Below are 21814 nucleotides of genomic sequence, written 5' to 3' on the forward strand. Positions count from 1 at the left end.
TTTATTCACTATTCAATTTTATTACTTTTGGTTCAGAGCAGCCGTCATAGTAGTTCAAATCGCCGGGAGTTTTATTTTAATTATTCTAATCTTTGTAGCCGTTCATATGCTTCGGGACGACAGTAAACGCCAGAGAAGGATACTCGAACTTCGACGACAGAGGGAATTCAAAACTCAGTGGCTGTTGAACGAAAACATGCCTTACTTCGAGAAGAAATTAACTAATGTGAAATTCAGTGAACTTGAAGACCATCCCAGTTTCTATAGGAACATTACCATAGCTTTATCAACAGAAACAGCCAGTACCGAGTCCAAAGACAAATACTTCGTTTTTGTGTGACCTCGTTTGCATATAGACACATTGTATATTGCATCTCTCAGGAAAAGATAATCCGGATTATGTCAAATTTCATCACCAGATGGAGCTAAGAATTTAATTGTAAATTTTGTCCATCTAAATATTTTAATGATGTAAATTTCTTACTTACAAATTGATGAATTTTGTAGTATTTCTGTTATATAACATTCCTAAACTATATTCAAACGATGGTAACTATTATTGTAGTAAAAACAATAGAGTTCCTTTTTCAATTTTTTTTTTTTTACTACCATCGAAAGAAGCGTCACTATTAACATACACCATTTAAAAGAATATATAAGATATTATAATAAATGTGCGAGAAGCAGGGAGGATGGAATTGTGGTCAATCGAAGGTGAGATGCGGTGATTGATTCATTCAATCCAATACCCTTGGAGGGTAATGGATGGCAATGCTGTAGCCAATGAAGTTTTAACTGAGGCTCGGCTATTGCTGTTACCCTCCTGCCATGATCAGAGCTTTAATTGCTCAATAACACCTCATCCCTACACTGTCCTCTACAGATAACGGGGAAGATGAAAAGCATTCTTGCTTCGCCCCTTTAAGCCAGTCCTTATAAGGACTATAAGAGTGATGGAAGGTGTGGTGAGTGGTCAATCGACCGTGAGATACGGTGATTGATTTTATATGAGATGCCCATATAGGGTAACGGATGGCAATGCTGAACCAATGAAGTTTAACTGAGGTTCGGCTGTTGCTGTTATCCTGGGTTAATGAGTTCGCTCTCTTAGGTTTTGCCCCAAGGGAGCACTTTGAGTCTCCGGGGAGAGTGTTCCCCGGCACGGCACGCTGAGGGGCTTTGTCGGTGAATTATTTTCTTCGGAATTTGAGCGGTTCTGCTCGGTGGTCGGGGAGCCCGTCACTGAGTGGAACCAACGCTGAGATTAGGACGGTCTTTCGCCCACTATGGAGTGGCCTAGAGATCGTCCGATTTTTTGAGATGTCACATTTACTTACATAGTTGGTGATTGATTCATTCAATCCAATACCCTTGGAGGGTAATGGATGGCAATGCTGTAGCCAAAGAAGTTCTAACTGAGGCTCGGCTATTGCTGTTACCCTCCTACCATGATCAGAGCTTTAATAGCTCAATAACACCTTATCCCTACACTGTCCTCTACAGATAACGGGGAAGATGAAAAGCATTCTTGCTTCGCCCCTTTAAGCCAGTCCTTATAAGGACTATAAGGATAAGAGTGATGGACGCCAAAAACTTTGGAGAAGAATGGATCAATCGACCGTGAGATGTGGTGATTGATTCATTCAATCCAATACCCGTTGAAGGGTAATGGATGGCAATGCTGTAGCGAAAGAAGTTCTAACTGAGGCTCGGCTATTGCTGTTACCCTCCTGCCATGATCAGAGCTTTAATTGCTCAATAACATCTTATCCACACACTGTCCTCTACAGATAACCGGGAAGATGAAAAGCATTCTTGCTTCGCCTCTTTAAGCCAGTCCTTATAAGGACTATAAGAATGATGGACGGAGTGATCAATATATATATATATATATATATATATATATATATATACCCTTGGACGGTAATGGATGGCAATGCTGTAGCCAATGAAGTTTAACTGAGGTTCAGCTGTTGCTGTTACCTCCCTTGGGTGCTGAGATTCGAGAGTTATGAGTATGCTCTCTTAAGGTTTTTGCCTTAAGGGAGCAATTTGAATCTCCGGGGAAAGTGTTCTCCGGCACGATCCGCTGAGGGGTTTTGTCGGTGAATGCCTTTCTTCGGAATTTGAGCGGTTCTGCTCGGTGGTGGAGTGTGGGTGAAAGGCCATCACTGAGTGTAGCCAACGCTGAGATGGACGGCCTTCGCCCACGAATGAGTGGCCTAGGGATCGTCCGAATTTTTAGATACGGCTTTACCTTTAAATATGGCAATGCTGTAGCCAATGCAGTTCTAACTGAGTATTGCTGTTACCATCTTGTCATGATCAGGGCTTTAATAGCTCAATAACACCTTATCCCCACACTGTCCTCTACAGATAACGGGGAAGATGAAAAGCATTCTTGCTTCGCTCCTTTAAGCCAGTCCTTATAAGGACTATATAATAAGACTGATGGAATCGACCCTGAATGCGGTGATTAATACCCTTGGAGGATAATGGATGGCAATGCTATAGCCAATGAAGTTTTAATTGAGGCTCGGCTATTGCCGTTATCCAGTCATGACTAGAGCATTTAGCTCAATAATCCCCCCCCCCCCATCCACACATTTTCTTTAATCAGTTGAAGGGATAAAGAGTCAAGGACTCAGTTCATCTCCCAAAAAAAATAAACCAGATTGTTCCATGTCAAACTTATAATTTTATTCAATGCAAAAAGGAAATTCTTTGTTTGAATTATCTGATAAAAATCCGTAGCACGAGCAAATGATGTCATTAGATTACATTCACAACTCTCCAACTGGAATGATTAATTGCGGGCAATCACTAGGCAACTGCTCACGAACTGCTAACAAAGTGATCGCTCTGCATTATTAGAACGAGAATAACATCATTATGACTTCGTCTGATAATGTCTAATGAATCTTCACAGGACAGTAGCACTAATGAGTGAACTGGGTGATGTTTGAGGGTTATTTTCATATCTCCTCAGAAAACAAGCTAAAACTTGTGTTAGCCATTTGATCTGGTTGCTAAATTAAAACATTTAAAACGGTTATCCACGGAGGATACCAAAAGTCTTTTTTAATAAAAAAAATATATATAAAAGATTTGATGTTATTATTTTTATTTTTACTTTTTTTGTCTGTGGGTTATTGAGTTGGAACTGTTTATGATTATCATTGAGGCTACTATGGTGACTACCTAATTCTCAATTTCTACTTGAATGAGCCTTATATGCATTAAGTTTCTTGCATGAATTTTTAGATCAAGCAAATTTTCAAAGTTCCGTAATAATTATTTAAAGACGAGATTCAATAATGATTTTACGAATGGTATAGTCTTATCTTATCTCCTTTGGTTTTCTAGAATCAGATGCGAGTATCTTTATTGTGGTGAAATGGTTGTGTCTGTCATTCATCGGGAAGTATCACATAAGTGACAGTTGAACCCAACCCACTATAGCTATTAATTTGGATGTGCTGTGTGTGTGTGTGTTCTCCGGCCTGTTTGGCTGTGTTTTCTGGAGAGCGAGGACTAATTCTTTTCCCGAATTATTTTTTCGAAAAGCCAGAAGACAAGGATATTTTATTAGCCTGAAAATAAGAATGGATTGCTGCGTATTTTTTTTTTTATTTTACGAATAAAAGTATAGTTATGAAGATTAAACATTTTAGATGAAATAAACATTAGAGATTTATAATGCCCAAATATACCTATAATATTTCTCGCAAAAATTTACTAATTTGAAATTCTGGGTTTTTTTTTTTTTTTAAGTTTCATTTTTTATTCAGTCGAATCTACTCATTTTTGTAACTGACGAGTGTCACTGACGGTGAAACAGCTGTTAAGAACTCAAATTCTCCCTCTTATATGAGTCATTGCAAATGATTGAGGAGAACTAGTACTGATATTAAATACGAAACTTCGAAAATACAGCTAACGAGGTGGACCCGAATCCAAGCGTTTTGGGTCGAGTCCAATTCGCCTCACAAATATGCGGATTGAATATTCAACATGGAAATACAGTACATTATGAGAAAGTGGGGGATAAGTAAGTAACCTTTGGAAAGATGCTGGACACTGTGAATTTTTTTTTCTTTTGAGAAAAAGAATGACTAGTAAATGTTTTAGCACTGAACGCGCGCCCGAGCTCTAGTATGTATTTTATTATTATTATTTTTGCGTCGGTAATTGTTGAAGAATTTAGAGGCGTTTGTTAATAGACTCTATAATTAAAAATGTAATTGTTGAAAATTTAATAAATTAACACGTGAGCTCAATCTATCAAACTGTCAAGATTTGCTGCTGCAGTGTAACAAAGGATAAATGAAGCTTAGCTTAAAAAGATTGAAAATCGATAGACAACGTGTAAATTCGGAGGAAAACAAATATAATTTTGAAACTACTGTAAAATTTGGATGTTTGCATAAGCGAAGAAAAAAATCCTATCATTTCTTTCACATTCATTTAGTGGAATTCAACCGCTAGGGAATGCTTCGTCTCTCCTAGAAATCTTGCCATCAGCGCATTCCTCTTTTCAAGTTTTTTTTTTTTTATTTCATCCGTAGCGAGGGGAGGAAACATTCTAAAGTTTAGAGAAGACAAAAGTCTCGTACTATACTTGACGAACGCTTTTAATAACTACAATTTCTCGAAAACTATTGCAGAAACGACGGTAGGAAAACGCTAGGAAGGAAGTCGTGGCGTCTTTGATACGGGTGTCGCAACGTCGAGTTTGAAGAGATGCTCGTGGCAAGTGTGTGTGTTGGGGGGGGGGAGACTCCGAAATGTTTAGGGACGGGGGAAGAGCAGATGAACGATACAAAGTGATGAGATGTAGGAAACACTCTGGCGCCATAAAAGTGATGGTTCGACTGCCGCTGACATTTAGAATGTAACTGGGAAGGGATGGGGAAGATCGGATGCAGAAAAGAGTGAGGATGCTGAATATAGATGCTCGTTGCTGTAAGTTTATCTCTAAGCTCTTTTTATGGGTAATTACGTGAAGCTTATTTTATGGGGTGCACAGGGAGGTATAACTGAATAGGGTGGCTAAATGGTCCTCTCTCATATCTGATATCACAGAAAATCTTTAAAAAAAAAAATGCTGGTTGACAAGTTAACTGACTTCGGGGTCTTCATTGCGATTATTCTAGTGACAATAGAATTCGGTGGGTCTAGTACGTTTGGAACAAAACAACATTCATCTACAAAAATAAAGAATTTTTTGTTTACAAAACTTGCTTACATACGTCACAATTCAATGGCATAAACATGACGTCATTATTTCTTTTTTTTTTTTTTTTTTTTACTTGATTGCAAGAATCTTTTGCCAATCTAGCAAACGCCAGTTGTGTTTTGGCATCTAGCCAAACAGTTTTAACTTCCCACATCTCGGAAGATTTTAATGCCGCTCATAACACACACAAAAATCAATGAAAATATTTTAATTTTTTATGATAATTATTAAAAAACAATTCCCGTAAAAATCACCAATATATGGCCATAATTCGAAAAACATGGACAATAAAAAAGTAATATTTTCACGCTGAGAAGTTTTCAATCGTAAATTGTCTTCATTAAAGTCATTTATGAAGAAAATGGCGATGTTTTTATTTGCCATGATGATCTTTTTACTTCCTTTGTCAATCATTTTGTCATTCTATCAAAGCACCCGCCCTCCCGATAGTGGCGCAACTCAGCTTTCCTCGCAGACGGCGCAGGAGAACCGAGACAGCCTGGTCACGCCGTATTTCAACGGAGGTCATGATACCGTAATTAATCTTCGTGATCGAAACTACTGACGCAGGTGATTGTTAACATCCTAATGGCAAAAGATGGGCCATTACTAGCATGAAAACAAGTCGTTATAAGTTTTTGTTGTTGTTTGCGTATCTTCAATTTAACTTTGTTTCAGAAAAAAATCAATTATTTCAAATTGAATAAAACGACAAATAATTAAACAGTGGTAGATGACGTGTATCATTGTTGGATCCCTAACAATGACAAACACGTCATCATTATTAGTGATCTCACAGCGCGCTGTTTATCTAATCATACAAGAATGTTATTGCATGTGTTATGTAATTGTTAATATTACAAGGGCACGCACTGTTTATGTAATGGTTAATAGTACAAGAATGCTGCTATAATGTTTATCTAAAGATTGAATTAATTACGAAAGTAATAAATTAAATGACAACGATGAAGGAATATGATGCAATAAATGTATATCATATCGTAAAGAGTGATAGTATCAATGGAAGCTTTTGGATTTTTTTTTTTTTTTTTCGCACACTGTAAGACTATGTTTCACAATTGTCAAATACAACTCTGTTTCACATTGTCTCACTTCATCCCAATGGCAAAAATTTTTAATTCTTTCACTGTGTTTGCTTTCGAGTTGTGTTAAACTAAAATTTCGTCAAACATGTGCTGCTTTTGCATTAATTCACAAATAAATGTAGAACAACACGAGAAGTTTTCCGTCCAAATAATAAACAGCCTTGATGGACAGACTTCTCTTTCACATCATGCTTCGCGAGACTCCGTCGGAGCCGTATTATCTGTTGGCAATCTCCGTCATCTTTCTTTTTCCTACTTGCGTGTTCCGTGTACCTTGCTCCAAACAGGGGATTAAGACGGCTTCATATCTCATCATCTTCGACCCCGCTAAAAGCGACAGACTCTGGGAAACCCAAGTCTGCATCTTCTTATCTGTCTTTAACTAAGTCGTCACTATGAGACATCAAATATTAGGCTTTCTTCCACTCTACTTCCCCTGCGAGGTTTTTCTCGAAATCTCTTATCTGCTCGTGCATCTGGCCAACACTACTTAGTTCCCCACGCACAGCGGGTGGAACTGTGAAAACATGGCACAAAGAAAATAATCATCTACGAATTCGCTTTACTGGAAACCCGAACGAGGAGAAAACAGTAATTCTTGTCTAACGTATTGATTTTCTCTTCCTTGAAAGGCATCTCCTCCTTCGACTAAATGAAAATCAGTTGGGATTGATGATATTTATAAATTTCCTAAAAATGATAATTATCTGCTGGAAAATTCGCGATTTCTCTACTGCGAATTATCAGAAAACTCTCGTTCACGGTAAAGTGAAATTTTTCTGCGAACAATTCCTGGATTGTGCGTGCGCCTTCACTAAAGGATGCGTGGTTATATATAGAACTAAAGTAAGTGCTCAGCATTTTTGCTTACTGACATACATTTTCGGTTTATGTTGACGCATTATGTTGTCATAGTAGCGCCATCTACATTCTCTTTTCATTCAGATTTGCGGCCGAGATTTATTCCTTTAGTATTTCGTATAAATTTACGAAAATAACATAAGCAAACCTATATCTGAATTGTTGCTAGATATGTTGATATAATTTGTAACATAAACAAAGTTAATTGTTTTCATATGATCATTCCGAGACAAATGTTGGTATTGGATTGAAAATATAAAAAAAATAACAATTTTTCTAATTATATTTAAGAAAATGAAATTTATTTTAAATTAAAAACAAATTGCTGCACACTATCAAGTTATATAAAGACACCATTAGTTTAATAAAAATGATATTATAAGAGCACGTAGAAGAACCCAGAGCAATGTATGAGGAATATTAACAAAATACCCTTGGAGGATAATGGATGGCAATGCTGTAGCCAGTGAAGTTCTAACTGAGGCTCGGCTATTGCTGTTACCCTCCTGCCATGATCAGAGCTTTATTATATAGCTCAATAACACCTTATCCCTACACTGTCCTCTACAGATAACGGGGAAGATGAAAAGCATTCTTGCTTCGCCCCTTTAAGCCAGTCCTTATAAGGACTGGCTTAAAGGGGCGAAGCTTACTAACCCTGGTGTTGAAGTCAGGAGAGAAATCGACCGTGGGGTGCGAGGATTAATACCCTTGGAGGGTAATGGATGGCAGTGCTCTAGTCATGAAGTTCTAACTGAGGCTCGGTCATTGCTGTTACCCTCCTGCCATGATCAGAGCTTTATTATATAGCTCAATAACACCTTATCCTTACACTGTCCTCTACGGATAACGGGGAAGATGAAAAGCATGCTTGCTTCGCCCCCTTTAAGCCAGTCCTTATAAGAATGTAAGGAACCCTGGTGTCTATAGGATAACGTGAAAAAGTTAACAGTCATTTTTAGGACTCCCGTAGTACTTCCGGGGTAACGGATGGCAATGCTGTAGCCAATGAAGTTTTAACTGTGGCTCCGCTATTGCCGCTACCCAGCGATGACTAGAGCTTTTAGCTCAATAAGACCCCATCCACAGAGACATCCACACAGATTTTCTTCATTCAGATGAAGGAATCAAGAGTCAATACACACACACACATAAATAGCTCAGAGGTGTATATATATATATATATATTTCACCCGCAAAACATTGTTTTGCTTCCTTTGGTAAAGAATTGAAATCAAGTATATAATTTCTTGGTATCTTTAACATATGTGTGTGTGTGTATAAAATACGTATAAATTATAATATAATATTGCATATTCTGTATAACACCATTATATTTAATTAATAATAATGATTGAAAAAAAAAAAAGTATGCGCGTTCATTACGTGCGAAATTTTGGGCATACAAATAATTATGCCGAAACTGAGCACTAACAAACAGCGACCACCTTCAATCGAGCTCTCTGAGTTATATTTATTTTCATTTGAAAAGGATCTATTCAAAACGCTAGTTTATTTTTCCCATCCTCTTTTCCTTTATCGAAATTTCTTCTTCAGTCAAGTGTACTTCGGATGTTCAAATCATTCCGATCGTTACTTCGACTATAAATACAATAGGCCTTTGGTATTTCTCCCAACAATGATGATTTGTTATTGAAATCGCGCATCCAATGATAGCATTCGCCATCACTTACGTTCAGTAAGACTAGAATAGCGTCTGCTATATTTTTCAATAAGAAATAGCCGTTTGATTTTTCAAAGAAAATATGCATATAGGTATTTGAGAAGCGTTATTTATTCCTCAACCGAGCTTTAAGCTTCTGAGCCACCGTTTTAGCTAAATGGAAATAGATTTTCTTTCCATTGGAGTTCTTTTCAGATAGATAATAAAAACGTCGTGCATTTTTTTTATGCGTCAGAAGTCAGATCGTCAGTCGTCACACGTCAGGGAATATACGTAAGAACATTGTTCGGAATACTATGAAAATATATCTTCATTATTGATTTTCATTCTTTGATCAGCTACAGCGAAATATATTTATTGCAGTATAACGAAGAGTTCATTGTTAGCAAATTTTGTTTGTTAAAATAACCAATTGTAATTAACCCATTGTTGTGAGTATTTCCAGAATATTGGAGACTTCCCATTGATTTTTTTTTTTCCCCAGTTTCGTTTGCGTATGGGGATGGCTATCATTTTCTGAATGTAGTACTAAGATTTCTATTATGAGAAAATGCTCTTCCGTTTTATACCTTTATTATTTGATGTTTGTGCATCATTTATCCGTTGATTTTTGCTGTGTAAGCACTACTGAGTATCTCTTGTATACTTTTAATTACATTTAGGAACAAACCAGTTTTAAGAAACCATATTCGACGTCGACGTTGCGCCAAACTTAAGCTGCCGTTATGAAAGTATCCACAACTAAAAACATGAAACTAAAAAGCTTCAAATAAAAGGGACCACGTGCTTGGGGGTTGAAGAGCAGGTGTTCGCACGTGGCGAAGGCGAGTGTCTGCGCATTTGACCTATAGCTTTGTTATGTCGGAACCCCTACGTGACTGTTCCTGATCTCGTTCACACACACACACACACACACACACACACACACACACACACACACACACACACACACACACACACACACACACACACACACACACACTTTTCAGTATGACGATTCTTTTAATCAGTGTTACTTAGAAATTACTCAAACCCGAAGTTGCATGTGAATATATAAAAAAAAAAAGGCATCTGAGTTTGATGACCATGAACTTCCGTTAAATTGAAAGAGTCTGAAGATTAACGTCATGAACAATCCGATGAGACCATACTTCGTGAAACACACTGACGCCTCATGAAAGGGACAAAATGTTGATTACTCTAGGAAGTTTTTAGTCTTTATAAGCATAGGAAATTCGTCTAATTATGCTTGCATAATGCTTACATATTTAGTTTTTATATTAATAATGAAAATAAAAAAATGTGTAAAATATTTATTAAAATCAGTGCGAAATTAACAATCAGTACCGCACTGGTCTTGCTTAACAGATGAGCCGTCTGTTCAGTATTGCGCTGGATTAATGAACGGGATTAGTTGGATAATATCAAACATTTTAGACAGATTTGTACGCACCATCTCAATTGTGAGAACAGTATTCTTAGAATGGTCAAGTTTGGGGTTTCAGTAGTGTTAGCAGTCGTATAAGTGATAGGATACTCGATGACAGAAGAGGACATGGCGGTTTCTGGAGGCTAAAGAGACACGTTTGAGCTATCTGGATAATGGTGCTTATTTGTAAAATGATTAATAGGAATTTTCTGTGATGTAAGACCAGTATGTAGTGAACACTGGTGTCGTGAAAGATCTGTCTTGGTCCTCTATGTAAGAAAGAAGAGAAGACTGACACCACGAAATTAGTGATTATTATCTTGACACACATTTTATCACTATAAATCTTAACAAGTCTCCTTTCTATCACAAGAAAAGAACGCCATTTTTCAAACAAATTGTGATGTGCAAGACTTGTTTTTAACGTATAGGTTTTCTACCAATAAAGATTCGAAAGCTATCTTGCATTTAGTACGGATAACGGGGCGGGTTAAGATGGGTTAAGATGAACTGTTTGTTCTTATATGTTACATCCGACTACTGAGTAAGGGATCTCCCAATTTTCCGAACTCTTCCTTTAAGGACTCATCTTTCATCCTGTTCAGCCCAGCGCTATTTTTAATTGTTTGGCTTTGGGGAAACGTCAATAGTTTTTAGGATATGTCTGATATCTGAATGTTTTATCTTTTGCTGTTTTAATTCCGAAAATACTTCTGCCTCGGATATCAGAAACACAGATTTTTTGGTGATTTTTTTTTTCTATTATTCGTGGGTTCTTCCTTTACATTTTGTTAGGTGGTTGATCCATCTTTTGCAAATATACTTCATATTTTCTATTTTTAAACTTGTATAACTTATTTACTTGAAGCCTTAATTTGTTGTCTAATTTGTTTACAAACTAGGTAGGTGTCTCTGCTGGTATTCTGTAGGCATGTAAAGATTAGTTTTGTATGCATATGTTTTGAAATCATATAAACTTTTTTTTTCTGTGTTTGTTAAAGCAGGTTTGAACAATGCTTCTATCATCTGTCCTCTGTACAAGTTCTTTTTTTTTTTTTTTTTTAACTGATATGTAATAAATAATCGGATGTCAAGTAATTTGGAGAACATTTGCACGATCAATTCCGTACAATAAACTTCGTATGGATTTCTTGTAATAGGTTTCCTGTAATACACTATAAAGATCGTATAAATAAACAAAAGGTGACTATTAAACTAGTTGAAAAATAAGCATCTACTACCGATATTAATAATATTCCAAAATTAATATATTTGTTTACGATATTTTTATAGTAAATCCTTTTATGAGACCAAAGGTATTTTGCTAGTGGGAGATCTTTAACCATTAAACCGTCAACATTACTAACGTGATATGCTTTAACTTGCAGTTTTTGTGAGCTTATCTTTAAAATAAAACTAAATAAATGAATTAAAATTGTTTTCCTGCATTGGATTTAACGTTGATTGTTCATTCTTAATGATTATTCTAATTCATTACGCTGATAGCATTAAAAATAAATAAGGTTAATACCCTAGAACTGGCTTAAAGGGGCGAAGCAAGAATACTTTTCATCTTCCCCGTTATCTCTGTAGAGATAAGGCGTTATTAAGCTATTAAAGCTCTGATCATTGCAAGAGAGTGACAGCAATAGCCGAGCCTCAGTTAAAACTTCATTAGCTACAGCATTACCCTCCAAGGGTATTACTCACTGCACCTCATGGTCGATTTTCCAAGTAATAATTTCCAAATAATAATAACACGTGTCGATTGCATCAATTTAGTGATTATTATATAAAATAATAAATGGTGTGCAAAGCTTTCATTTTTGCGATTGATAAAAAAAACTATTTTCAATAAAATAAAAAAACACAAAAGTTAAAAAAATCGTCTGATAATTCCAATATATCATCATTGCCAGTAAGTTCTGTTTTTCAGCGGATAATTCTCTCTCTCACAATCTATAAAATGGAGAGAATAGAAGGCGACTAAAAAAAAAAAAATAATAATAAAAGAAAACCCAATTAGGCACTTCGGTCACAACGGAACATGACGTCACTGATCGAGCATTTCCCCTGTTAATCCTTTGACGTTATAAAGCCAGTGTTAATCCCCCCTCCGAAGCACGGTTTGTAGTATGACGGTGTTCGTCAGTTGGCGAAGACACGTCCGGAACATAGTCGTACAACATTCTTTCTAAGCTTCCCCATGAAGCACCCGCTGTCACCCTGATAAACAACCCTCCTGGTGATCAATGGAGTTCTGTTCCCGACAAGTCGGAGGCCGTCAGCCTCCACAGTGTTGCTTTTGTCTCCATGGCTGTCCGCGCGACGTGTTGCCGCCAATCGCCTTTACTGAAAAATCGGCGACGTTGTGGTCTTCTGGGGGAGCTTACAGCAGCCGCTAACTGGTGCCTTACGGACGCAGTGACTCCAGCTGTTTCTATATGGACTGTGCTCGCATCTTCTTTTCGGACGTTGATACGGCAGCAATTGCCAAGGGACGGATGCCTCTGCTTCTCCGAACTCGGAAAGTTTGCGGGTTTCTGAAGTGTTGTCACCGGGGATATAAAAGAGAATCTTGCGGAGTTGCGATAAGAGAAAAGCAGAGGTTGCAAGGTTCTGATTTTTTTTATTAGGGGGGGGGAGACAGAAACAAAGAAAAAAAGGGGAGGTGTCACGAGACTGAAATGGAACAAGCAGACAGAATAAAATGGAAGCAGCCGACCAATGTTATTGTTATGGATTTCACATTGTTTCGCAATAATGATCGCATTAGATGACGTTTCTACAAGCACATTGTTGGTGAGCATGTCAAGTATTGTTGCTCAACTATACAACAATGCTAATTTAAATTCTATATATAAACAAACGTTAGTTTCAATTACTTTACTCATTTGTTATTTTATGTAGACACTTATTGCTTAAAGTCAACCATCAACACAAACTTCAGTCATTAAGGCTTTGATGTGTGTGCTAAATATCTGTCCCCTTCTATTGTCTACTGTTCTTAACGACCACTAAATGCCAGACCATCTTGAGCTATCGATGTACACAACATTTCGTAGCGTTTAGTTTGCTTGCCAAATTCTACAGTGGACAATCCACGTGTCACGCGCCATCTGTCATGTGCTGCCCTCTATCCACTGATTTTACTTCAACAATGAAGTTTGACTAAGACTACATGGAACCACTGGTTATTGTTAAAGGAATCTAAGAGTGGGGTGGGGGGGAATCACTGTTCATAGATAAATCATTACTAAGAAGTCCTGAAAATCAAAAACATAACTCTTAATTCGTTTTAGCTTATTTCTAATATTTCCTTAGTTAAATCAATTGTTAAAGTTAAATTACTTTAATAAGATATTACATTATTACAAAATAATAATGTTAAATCGTATTTCGTGGAAATCTCTTCATTCTGAGAGGGTTTTCTTCATTCTTTTTATTTTATTTATTTATTTATTGGAAAAGGGTAGCGAATCGGAAAAGAAAATAATGGGTCAAGGGCTGGAGTGCTTTTAGCAACATCCGATGATAGAAATTAATCTGAATTGATGGGCTAAGTTTATCGCACTGATAGTAAACAATACCTTCCTCCAACACAAGTATCTCCTACTCAAGCAATTTCTTCTCAACAATATATATTTCCAATAATGATATTAGGTGTGGGGAGGGACAACATTTATGTTTAAATGTTGTCTCCTGCAAACACCACGTGGCTAAGGGATAGAAAATTCTCTTAGCAGCAGAAAGCTGAATATAGTTCGAGTCTGTCTAGCTTCTTTCTAGAAAAGGTGACCTTTTATCACGCGCTTTAGACAATAGCATTCTCTTGGATATTGCTGTCTGCCATTGATTCCTATATATATGTTACATTTTGCAATAACTTAATCATCACTTCTCTCGTCTTGTTGCGAACTACTCACCTTATTGCATTAAGGCCGTTGCGAAATTTTGTCTTGATGCAAAAATAATTTTGCCAAACAATTATTTTTCGCCGAGTATTTTTAATTTTGTAACAAATGCCCACTTATTAAACACAGATGTTCTTTCGGTCATTTTTTAAGATTTTTGTTTGAGTTTCCCAGGTTAAAATAAAACAAGTTAATTTTGCAAACACAATCTGAAAGAAATCAAATTCAACCATCGAGAATTTATTTACATTAAAATGTACACTAAGCAATAAGTTACTTATGAACGACCTTAAAAAAAAATTATTTAGGTGTATTTGAATTACTTTCATTTAAATTAATTGAAATGAAAAATTCTAAAAGAAATTTACCAATAATTTGGGATTATTTTACTTCAAAAACAAACTTCCTATTTAAAATTAATCTGAAATTCGAACAGACAGCTTTACACGTGATTTATTCTTAATAGCCATCCATTCACGTTATGCTTCCTATCTTTAAACCAAAAAAAAAAAAAAATCAGATCCCGTTTATGGAATATAAAAATCTAATACCTCAGATCACACGAGAAATGTAGGATAAAATAACTGGTTGACAGAGGGCGCTATTTTCATCGCAGGTATCATCAACAAAAGCAGACAAATACAAGCTGATGTAAAATGCCTCATTGCAGTGACTAAACGTGTAATGATAAGACCAGATATTGAAGATATTTGACTCCGTGAATTTAAAGCGATCTTCAACTTATTTTTAGTCACTTTTCGTTTTCCTCACTGCTCAAAGACCGAATTAGTATTTTTTTTTTCATGTAACACATGATAGATTCGACACACTTCATGCTTCAATTAAGCAGATTAATGGCTTTATACAAGCGTTTGTGACTTGAGTATGGTACCAATTTTGAACACACTTTAAAATGCCACTTTTTTCATATAATCTAAAATGATGTTGAAATTATCATATAAAATATAATATAACATAAACTATTTATATTCGTTTACTGAAATACTTCATATTTCTTAAAATTTTTATTATTATATAAATACACCTTTTTCTAAATATGATGCTTACTTTTAAATAAATTTTTGTGATTATTATTATTTGTTGTTGATTATTGGGTTCCTAGGGAAGACCGAAAAGTCCTTTTTAGGACTTCCAGGGTAACGAATGGCAATGCTGTAGCCAATGAAGTTTTAACTGAGGCTCGGTTATTGTCGTTACCCAGCCATGACTAGAGCTTTTAGCTCAATAACACTCCATCCACAGAGATTTTCTTCATTCAGATGACGGGATAAAGAGTCAAGGACTCAGTCCATCGCCCAGTTCTTTTAAGAACTATTACTTGTTGGGGGTATGATTCTGATAGTCCTTTTTAGGACTTCCAGAGTAACGTAATGGCAATGCTGTAACCAATGAAGTTTTAACTGAGGCTCGGCTATTTCCCGTTACCCAGCCATGACTAGAGCGCTTAGTTCAATAACACTCCATCCACACAGATTTTCTTCATTCAGATCACGGGATAAAGAGTCAAGGACTCAGTCCATCTCCCAGTTCTTTTAAGAACTATTACTTGTGGGGAGAGTAATGGATGACAATGCTGTAGCCAATGAAGTTCTAACTGAGGTTCGGCTATTGCTGTTACCCTCCTGCCATGATCAGAGCTTTAATAGCCCAATAACACCATATCCCTACACTGTCCTCTACAGATAACGGGGAAGATGAAAAGCATTCTTGCTTCGTCCCTTTAAGCCAGTCCTTACTTATAAGGACTATTACCTGTGGGAGTTTGGACGGGGAAATCGACCGTGAAATGCGGTGATTAATATTAATTATCCCATTCATTACCCTCCAAGGATATCCTTGGAGGGTAATGAATGGCATTGCTGTAGCCAATGAAGTTCTAACTGAGACTCGGCTATTGATGTTGTGAAAATTAATCTGCCCTCTTGTCATGAGCAGAGCTTTATTATATAGCTCGATAACACCTTATCCCTACACTGTCCTCTACAAATAACGGGGAAGATGAAAAGCATTCTTGCTTCACCCCTTTAAGCCAGTCCTTATAAGGACTTTATAAGGACTGGCTTAAAGGGATACAAAACTTGATTCATTTGGTGTTGAATAGTGTTATGTTATATATATATAACATTATATGTTATCTCTGGATACAAAACGAATACAGCTGAGAACTTATTCATTTGATGCTGAATATTAAATGATGTTGAAAAACTGGCTTTAAAAATGAGAAGTCATTCTAATCGTAAGAACGATGTCCATTATGAATTAGTTCCATCAGCTCATTAATATTATCATAAGTAAAGAAATAATAGGAACGTCCAAAAAATAATTTATTGCACATTACAAATGAATACAATCAAATTATCAAAATTAATAATTTTCTTTAAATATTAAAAGTTTTCCTATCTTATAAATAAGTATCGTAATATATAAAAATTCTCCTTGCGAGAGAAAAAAAAAAATTCGCCTTTTGTTTTCTCTTGTGTTGAATGTTTAGTTTCCTGTCAGAATACACCGTTGTTAAACTTATCTTAGTGGGAGGCACTACAAGTTATTTAAATACATCTTTGTATGGTAAACGGTCTCGAAATAAAGTAGATGTTGATTTGTGACTAACTTTTAACAGCGCTGAGGGGAACGAACAAACGAGGTATTGTCGCGTTTTTGAGGACGCAAATGATGCGGCATCTCTTGAACGATCTGCACAGATGTCACTCACTTCTTTTAAGAATGAACTAAAAACTAGAAGATGCTTTGAGAGGGATGCGGCACCTCAATAATATTTTTTTTTCTTAAATAAAGTTAACTTTGGTAACTCACCTGTGACACTGGACATTCCACTGTGAAGAACGCACAATAGCAACAGCACCGACTGGATATACGGACAGAGCACTTGGATTACGACCACCCCTTCGAACATCATCCTCACACAGAAGTCTGAAACAATCAGTGGGGGCGATTCTTCGCTGTTTAATTACCTCGGGATGAGATCGCAATTCGAAAGGATACCCTTGACCCCCAAGAAACACTCGCGAGACATGGGTTACCCCCTGCTAGGACACGCGATCCGTGCACTCACTCGACTCACCAGTCTGTATTAACCCAACTACTCCACGTGCTCTTCTTGTACACATCGCTTTGCTCGCGGTGACTCATGGGAGAGCAATTACCATGGTCACGTGGTTCGCACTTGCCCTCCTCCCTCCCGTGCAGCCGTCAGCGAACTTCAGAACTGGTGGCAGGACGCTCGGGATCCGCAATGCCCCGCCGTCGGTGCCGCTGGCGAAGACGAAGCGGCGGCAGCGTTGTTGCGGGAGAAGTTCGAGAAATGCCTTCGGAGAGCAACAAGACCCCCGTTTTAAGGGAAAAAATGCGGAGATGTAATCTTTTCTGGATGCTGGCTGTCAGTTTTGCTTAAACTCCTTGCCGTGTACGCCCCCGTTATTCGGGGGGGGGGTTGTCCCTTTCAATGAGTGGCTTATTCAATGACGGGGGCAGTTCGGAGCAGCGTGTTGCCCGCGAGGCTTATTAACTAGCGAGATAAGCCTACACGAAGGGGGAGGGGGGCGCCGTACTGTCGCGAGAAAAGTGCCGTCGATAAGACTTACTAGAAGGACCCTAGCGAACTGTCTCCGCGAAGCGATTGCACTGCTTGATAACAGGCAAGCTGTACTCAAGGTCGGAGTGAAAATACTGGTGGCAGAGGAGGACGGGGGGGGGGGAGTTGTCATCGTACGTTATCGTGTCGATCGCATGTGTGGATCTGAAGAAAACGGAACAAAGAGAAACACCAACAGAATTTCAACAGAAATTTTCCCTTGAGACTTCCCAGCAGAAATATTAAGCAGAAAAAGAAGATGGATATCTGCAGGGAACTGAAATATGGCGTCTGTGTCAAGTGGCAACCGACACACGCAGGAAAGAGCAAATCGCGTGATTCAGCAGAATAAATAATAACAATAAATACATCCGTACGAAAGCTCAGCCCTGGATCGGTGACATTATGAGAGGAAACTTATTAGTATGAAACTCGCTGTGTATTTGCTCATGTCTAATAAATTAAAAAAAACGATAAAACATCGTCGACAAGATTTTAATTAAAAAACAAAATACTTTTTTATTACGAAAACAAGCAAACAACATTAACATACATTAAAGCTTTCTTTTCATTGTTGCGTGACCAACAATGAAATTTCGAAACAGACACCACAATAAATGTCAACAATCACTGGCATTCTAATGACTACGTAAAGATGGCGTTGTTAATTCTTCCGGATGGGGGGGGTACGCTTTAATAGGGAGTGCTATGTAGCAATATCGCATGCATCCATCACCACCGTATACTAAATTCTTGGCGAAAAACAACTTAAAAGCTCGAAGCGGATCTCATAGTTGGCTAATGTGTTTATAGAACGGAACCACCCCACTTATCTCTGGTAGACGGCTCCATCAACCAGGAAAAAGTCGATGCTGTTATCATCCATCCAACAGTCGCCAGTTCTTATCAGTACCCTCTTGAGTTCTCTTTTCTTCACTTCTTCCTAATTTCTCTTCGCTCAATTGAAATTAAGGGTCAAAAGCCCTTTCGTACACTCTCCGAGGATAACAGTGTAAAGTTTTCTTTGTATAAATAAACACGCTATTCATAGCTAGGATTAGGGTGGAAAGACCGAAGTTTTTAGGAGTGGTGGGAACGCACTTAAGCAGTTGCCTATCAATCATCGTTGTTGTTGTATTCGTGCAATCAGTTTCAGAATATAAGAGGGGTGATTGCAACGTAGCATGTGTTGTTATATCCATGTTTATATAACGCCTTAGTTCGGTGTGCATATAAACCACTTCCTCCGTCTGGACGAATTTTGAGGAAATTTAGCATTTGGATGTTGATTTCCGTCCCTTGATTACATCGGATTGTATGCTATCATTTCGTGATTATACTAGATTAAACTTCTGGTTTCTAGCACTCCCCTTCAACTCAATATTATTATTTCACGAGCCGTGTAATCTTTCGAACTTGCTTTAAACTTCCGTATACGCTACGACCCAAGCTATTGGCGACAATGGCACAGCTAATATTAGTAATTACATGGCTCTTCACCATTTAACACCCATTTTCCGAGAGAATGACGGTACATGAAGGTACATCGCCGGTGTACGATCCTCCCCCGTTTTTAGCGGGGGCGTCAATTTGCTTGAATAAATGAGTTTTCAAAATGTGTACTCCCCAGAGCAAGATTTATCTAATAACCCACCCACGGTGTTTAAAGTACGATCAGTAGGTTGCGACAATTAGTGTACATGAAACACCTACTCACTCACTCACCAACCCACACGAGAGATAGAAAGACAAACACTTTCGAAATCTGTGTGATATAAATTCTTTGTTCACTAATAGGGTCTGCGCTTGAAATTAAGAGTTCAACAGACGTCGTCCTACTTAACAAGCTGTGACGTTATTACTCATAACAACAGATAGAATCGTCTGGAAATGATAGCTATGGCGTGTGACGTCTAATTAAAACGCGTCTGAGTTATTTTTAGTGCTTGATTTTAGAATAAATCATTGCATAGTTGAGATGAAATGATAAAAATAGCCTTCGAATCTTTCTATTTTATCATAGTTGTTTATCACGATCGGAGGAAGAAATATGGAAAATAAATTTAAAAGAAAAATCAATCGATAAACTTTTTAACAGAACTTGAACCTTACGAGAACAATAGAGTTCACTGAACGCGGAACTCGAGACCAGCGTATATTTTTTGCACGTAATATAATAAGAAGGCAGTAAAGTATTTAAAATAAACTTCATTACTCAGCTCATAACATAACGTAAGCTATAACAATAGATATATAGCATAACGTAACTATAACAATGAATATATAACAAAACATATTAAATAACTTAGCGTTATAGCGTAAGCTATAACGCTAAGTTATTTAATATGTTATGTTATATATTAGCGTAATATGAATATATTACGCTATATATTCTATTGTTATAGCTTACGCTATAACAATAGAATATATAGCGTAACATAACTATAACAATGGATATATAACAAACGTAAGTTATAAAAATGAGCAAATCTCAATATGGTGCTTTCCTAATGCATGTTTTTTTTTAGCCTGTTTCGAATATTTAGTATTACAAACAAACGAAGAGAAAAAAAATGGACGAAGTAAAACAAAAGTTCTATTATATTTATTTTTATATATGTTTTAAAGTACTTTTTATATTGAAATAATATAATAATTGATAGTTGGTCTTGAGTGAGTCAAAAATGAATAATGAGCTAATGACTCCTCAATCGTTTTTTTTTTTTTTTTTCCCCTTAATTCTGATATTTCTATGTGTTTTGAATTTCGGCTAACGTTACTTCAAAAGAAGAAACACCTGCATTTATGCCATGAATTAAATGTTATTTTTAATTAATGTTGATTACATTTTGTTTCAATACTCGTTTATATTTTTTATTATTGAGGTCAAAATAATTGTTGTCATCCACTGTATAAATGCAATCGTTGAGATTATTGTTGCAAATTAAACTTTGTGATTGTTAAAAGAACATTTTTTTTAAAATGTCGTTATTATTGTTGCACTGCAAAGTTGTTATTCTCAGTTAAGGATAATATTTGTTCATTTTACATTGCTTCCTCGCGATATCGACCGACTAATCTAATTTTTATCGCTTAAAATTCTTTCTGGGAAGCTCATTTAGAAAAATAGGCTGTCGATGTTTACAAGCGTTGTAGGCGCGGAGTGAAATGATTATTAAATGGATTTTTGAAATAGATATTGCTGTAAATCAGTTTAATGGGTGGGTTGCACGCGGAAGAAAAACAGGTTTTTTTATTTTATTATTTTTTTTTTTCGAGCACAAATGGATGGGATGTAACAACTGGGAAGTAAGAAAACAGAAAAATAAATTTAAGAATTTCTTTTCTTTTTTAGTAAAATAGAAGCAGCCAAATAATCAAGAGAGTGGCGCAATGTAATCTCACAGATTAACGACCCAAAATGGCAAATACCAATTACATTCTTATCTGGAATTTTTTGGTTAAAATGAAGACAGGGAGGACAATTTAGATAGGTCACCTGACTAGACCTCGTAACCTGACCTTTCACTAGCTGCTTAAGGCCTATTACCATGAGAGTCGTTACACACGACCATGAAATTCTAAAGTGGAAAAGTGTGTACCCTAATGCGATCTGTCTGCCCATGTGGTGCTTATTAGGTGTCTCTTCGTTCCGTTTTAGTAAAGGCCCCCAGAAAACGTTATAAACGTGGGAGTGAATTTGAAATCGGATTTGTTTTACACTTATGTGCCCAGTGATGTACTTGAAAATATTAAGCAATACGCCGAGAATGAACAATTTGTGCGTTATATGATAAATAATGCTAAATTTATAATTTTATTCGTAATTAAATACAATTATAACTCTTTTAAAATCAAATGGTTTGATCATTTAAAATCTTATCTTCCCCTTAAGGCTTAGTAACTTCTCTTGTCTAAGCAACTTGCTTTATAGAACCTAATGAATACTGTGATGAGAACTCCGTAAC

General features: G+C 36.7%; 1 protein-coding gene across 2 annotated transcripts in view; it reads right to left on the reverse strand.

The window, feature by feature from the left end:
- LOC150092176 (BMP and activin membrane-bound inhibitor homolog) overlaps nt 1–17302 on the reverse strand; it is a 31112-nt gene extending 13810 nt beyond the window's left edge. For both annotated transcript variants that reach the window (XM_090415255.1, XM_090415254.1), the window contains exon 1: nt 17069–17302. In XM_090415255.1, the coding sequence (XP_090271381.1) occupies nt 17069–17171 (103 nt within the window). In that variant the 5' untranslated portion in view covers nt 17172–17302. The remainder of the gene's footprint in view (nt 1–17068) is intronic.
- Nucleotides 17303–21814: the final 4512 nt, after the last annotated feature.

Source organism: Typopeltis vanoorti, unplaced genomic scaffold (assembly GCF_054136105.1).
Source record: "Typopeltis vanoorti isolate ZY-2024b unplaced genomic scaffold, IOZ_Tvanoo_1.0 HiC_scaffold_24, whole genome shotgun sequence".
NCBI classification, from domain to species: Eukaryota; Metazoa; Arthropoda; class Arachnida; order Uropygi; family Thelyphonidae; genus Typopeltis; species Typopeltis vanoorti.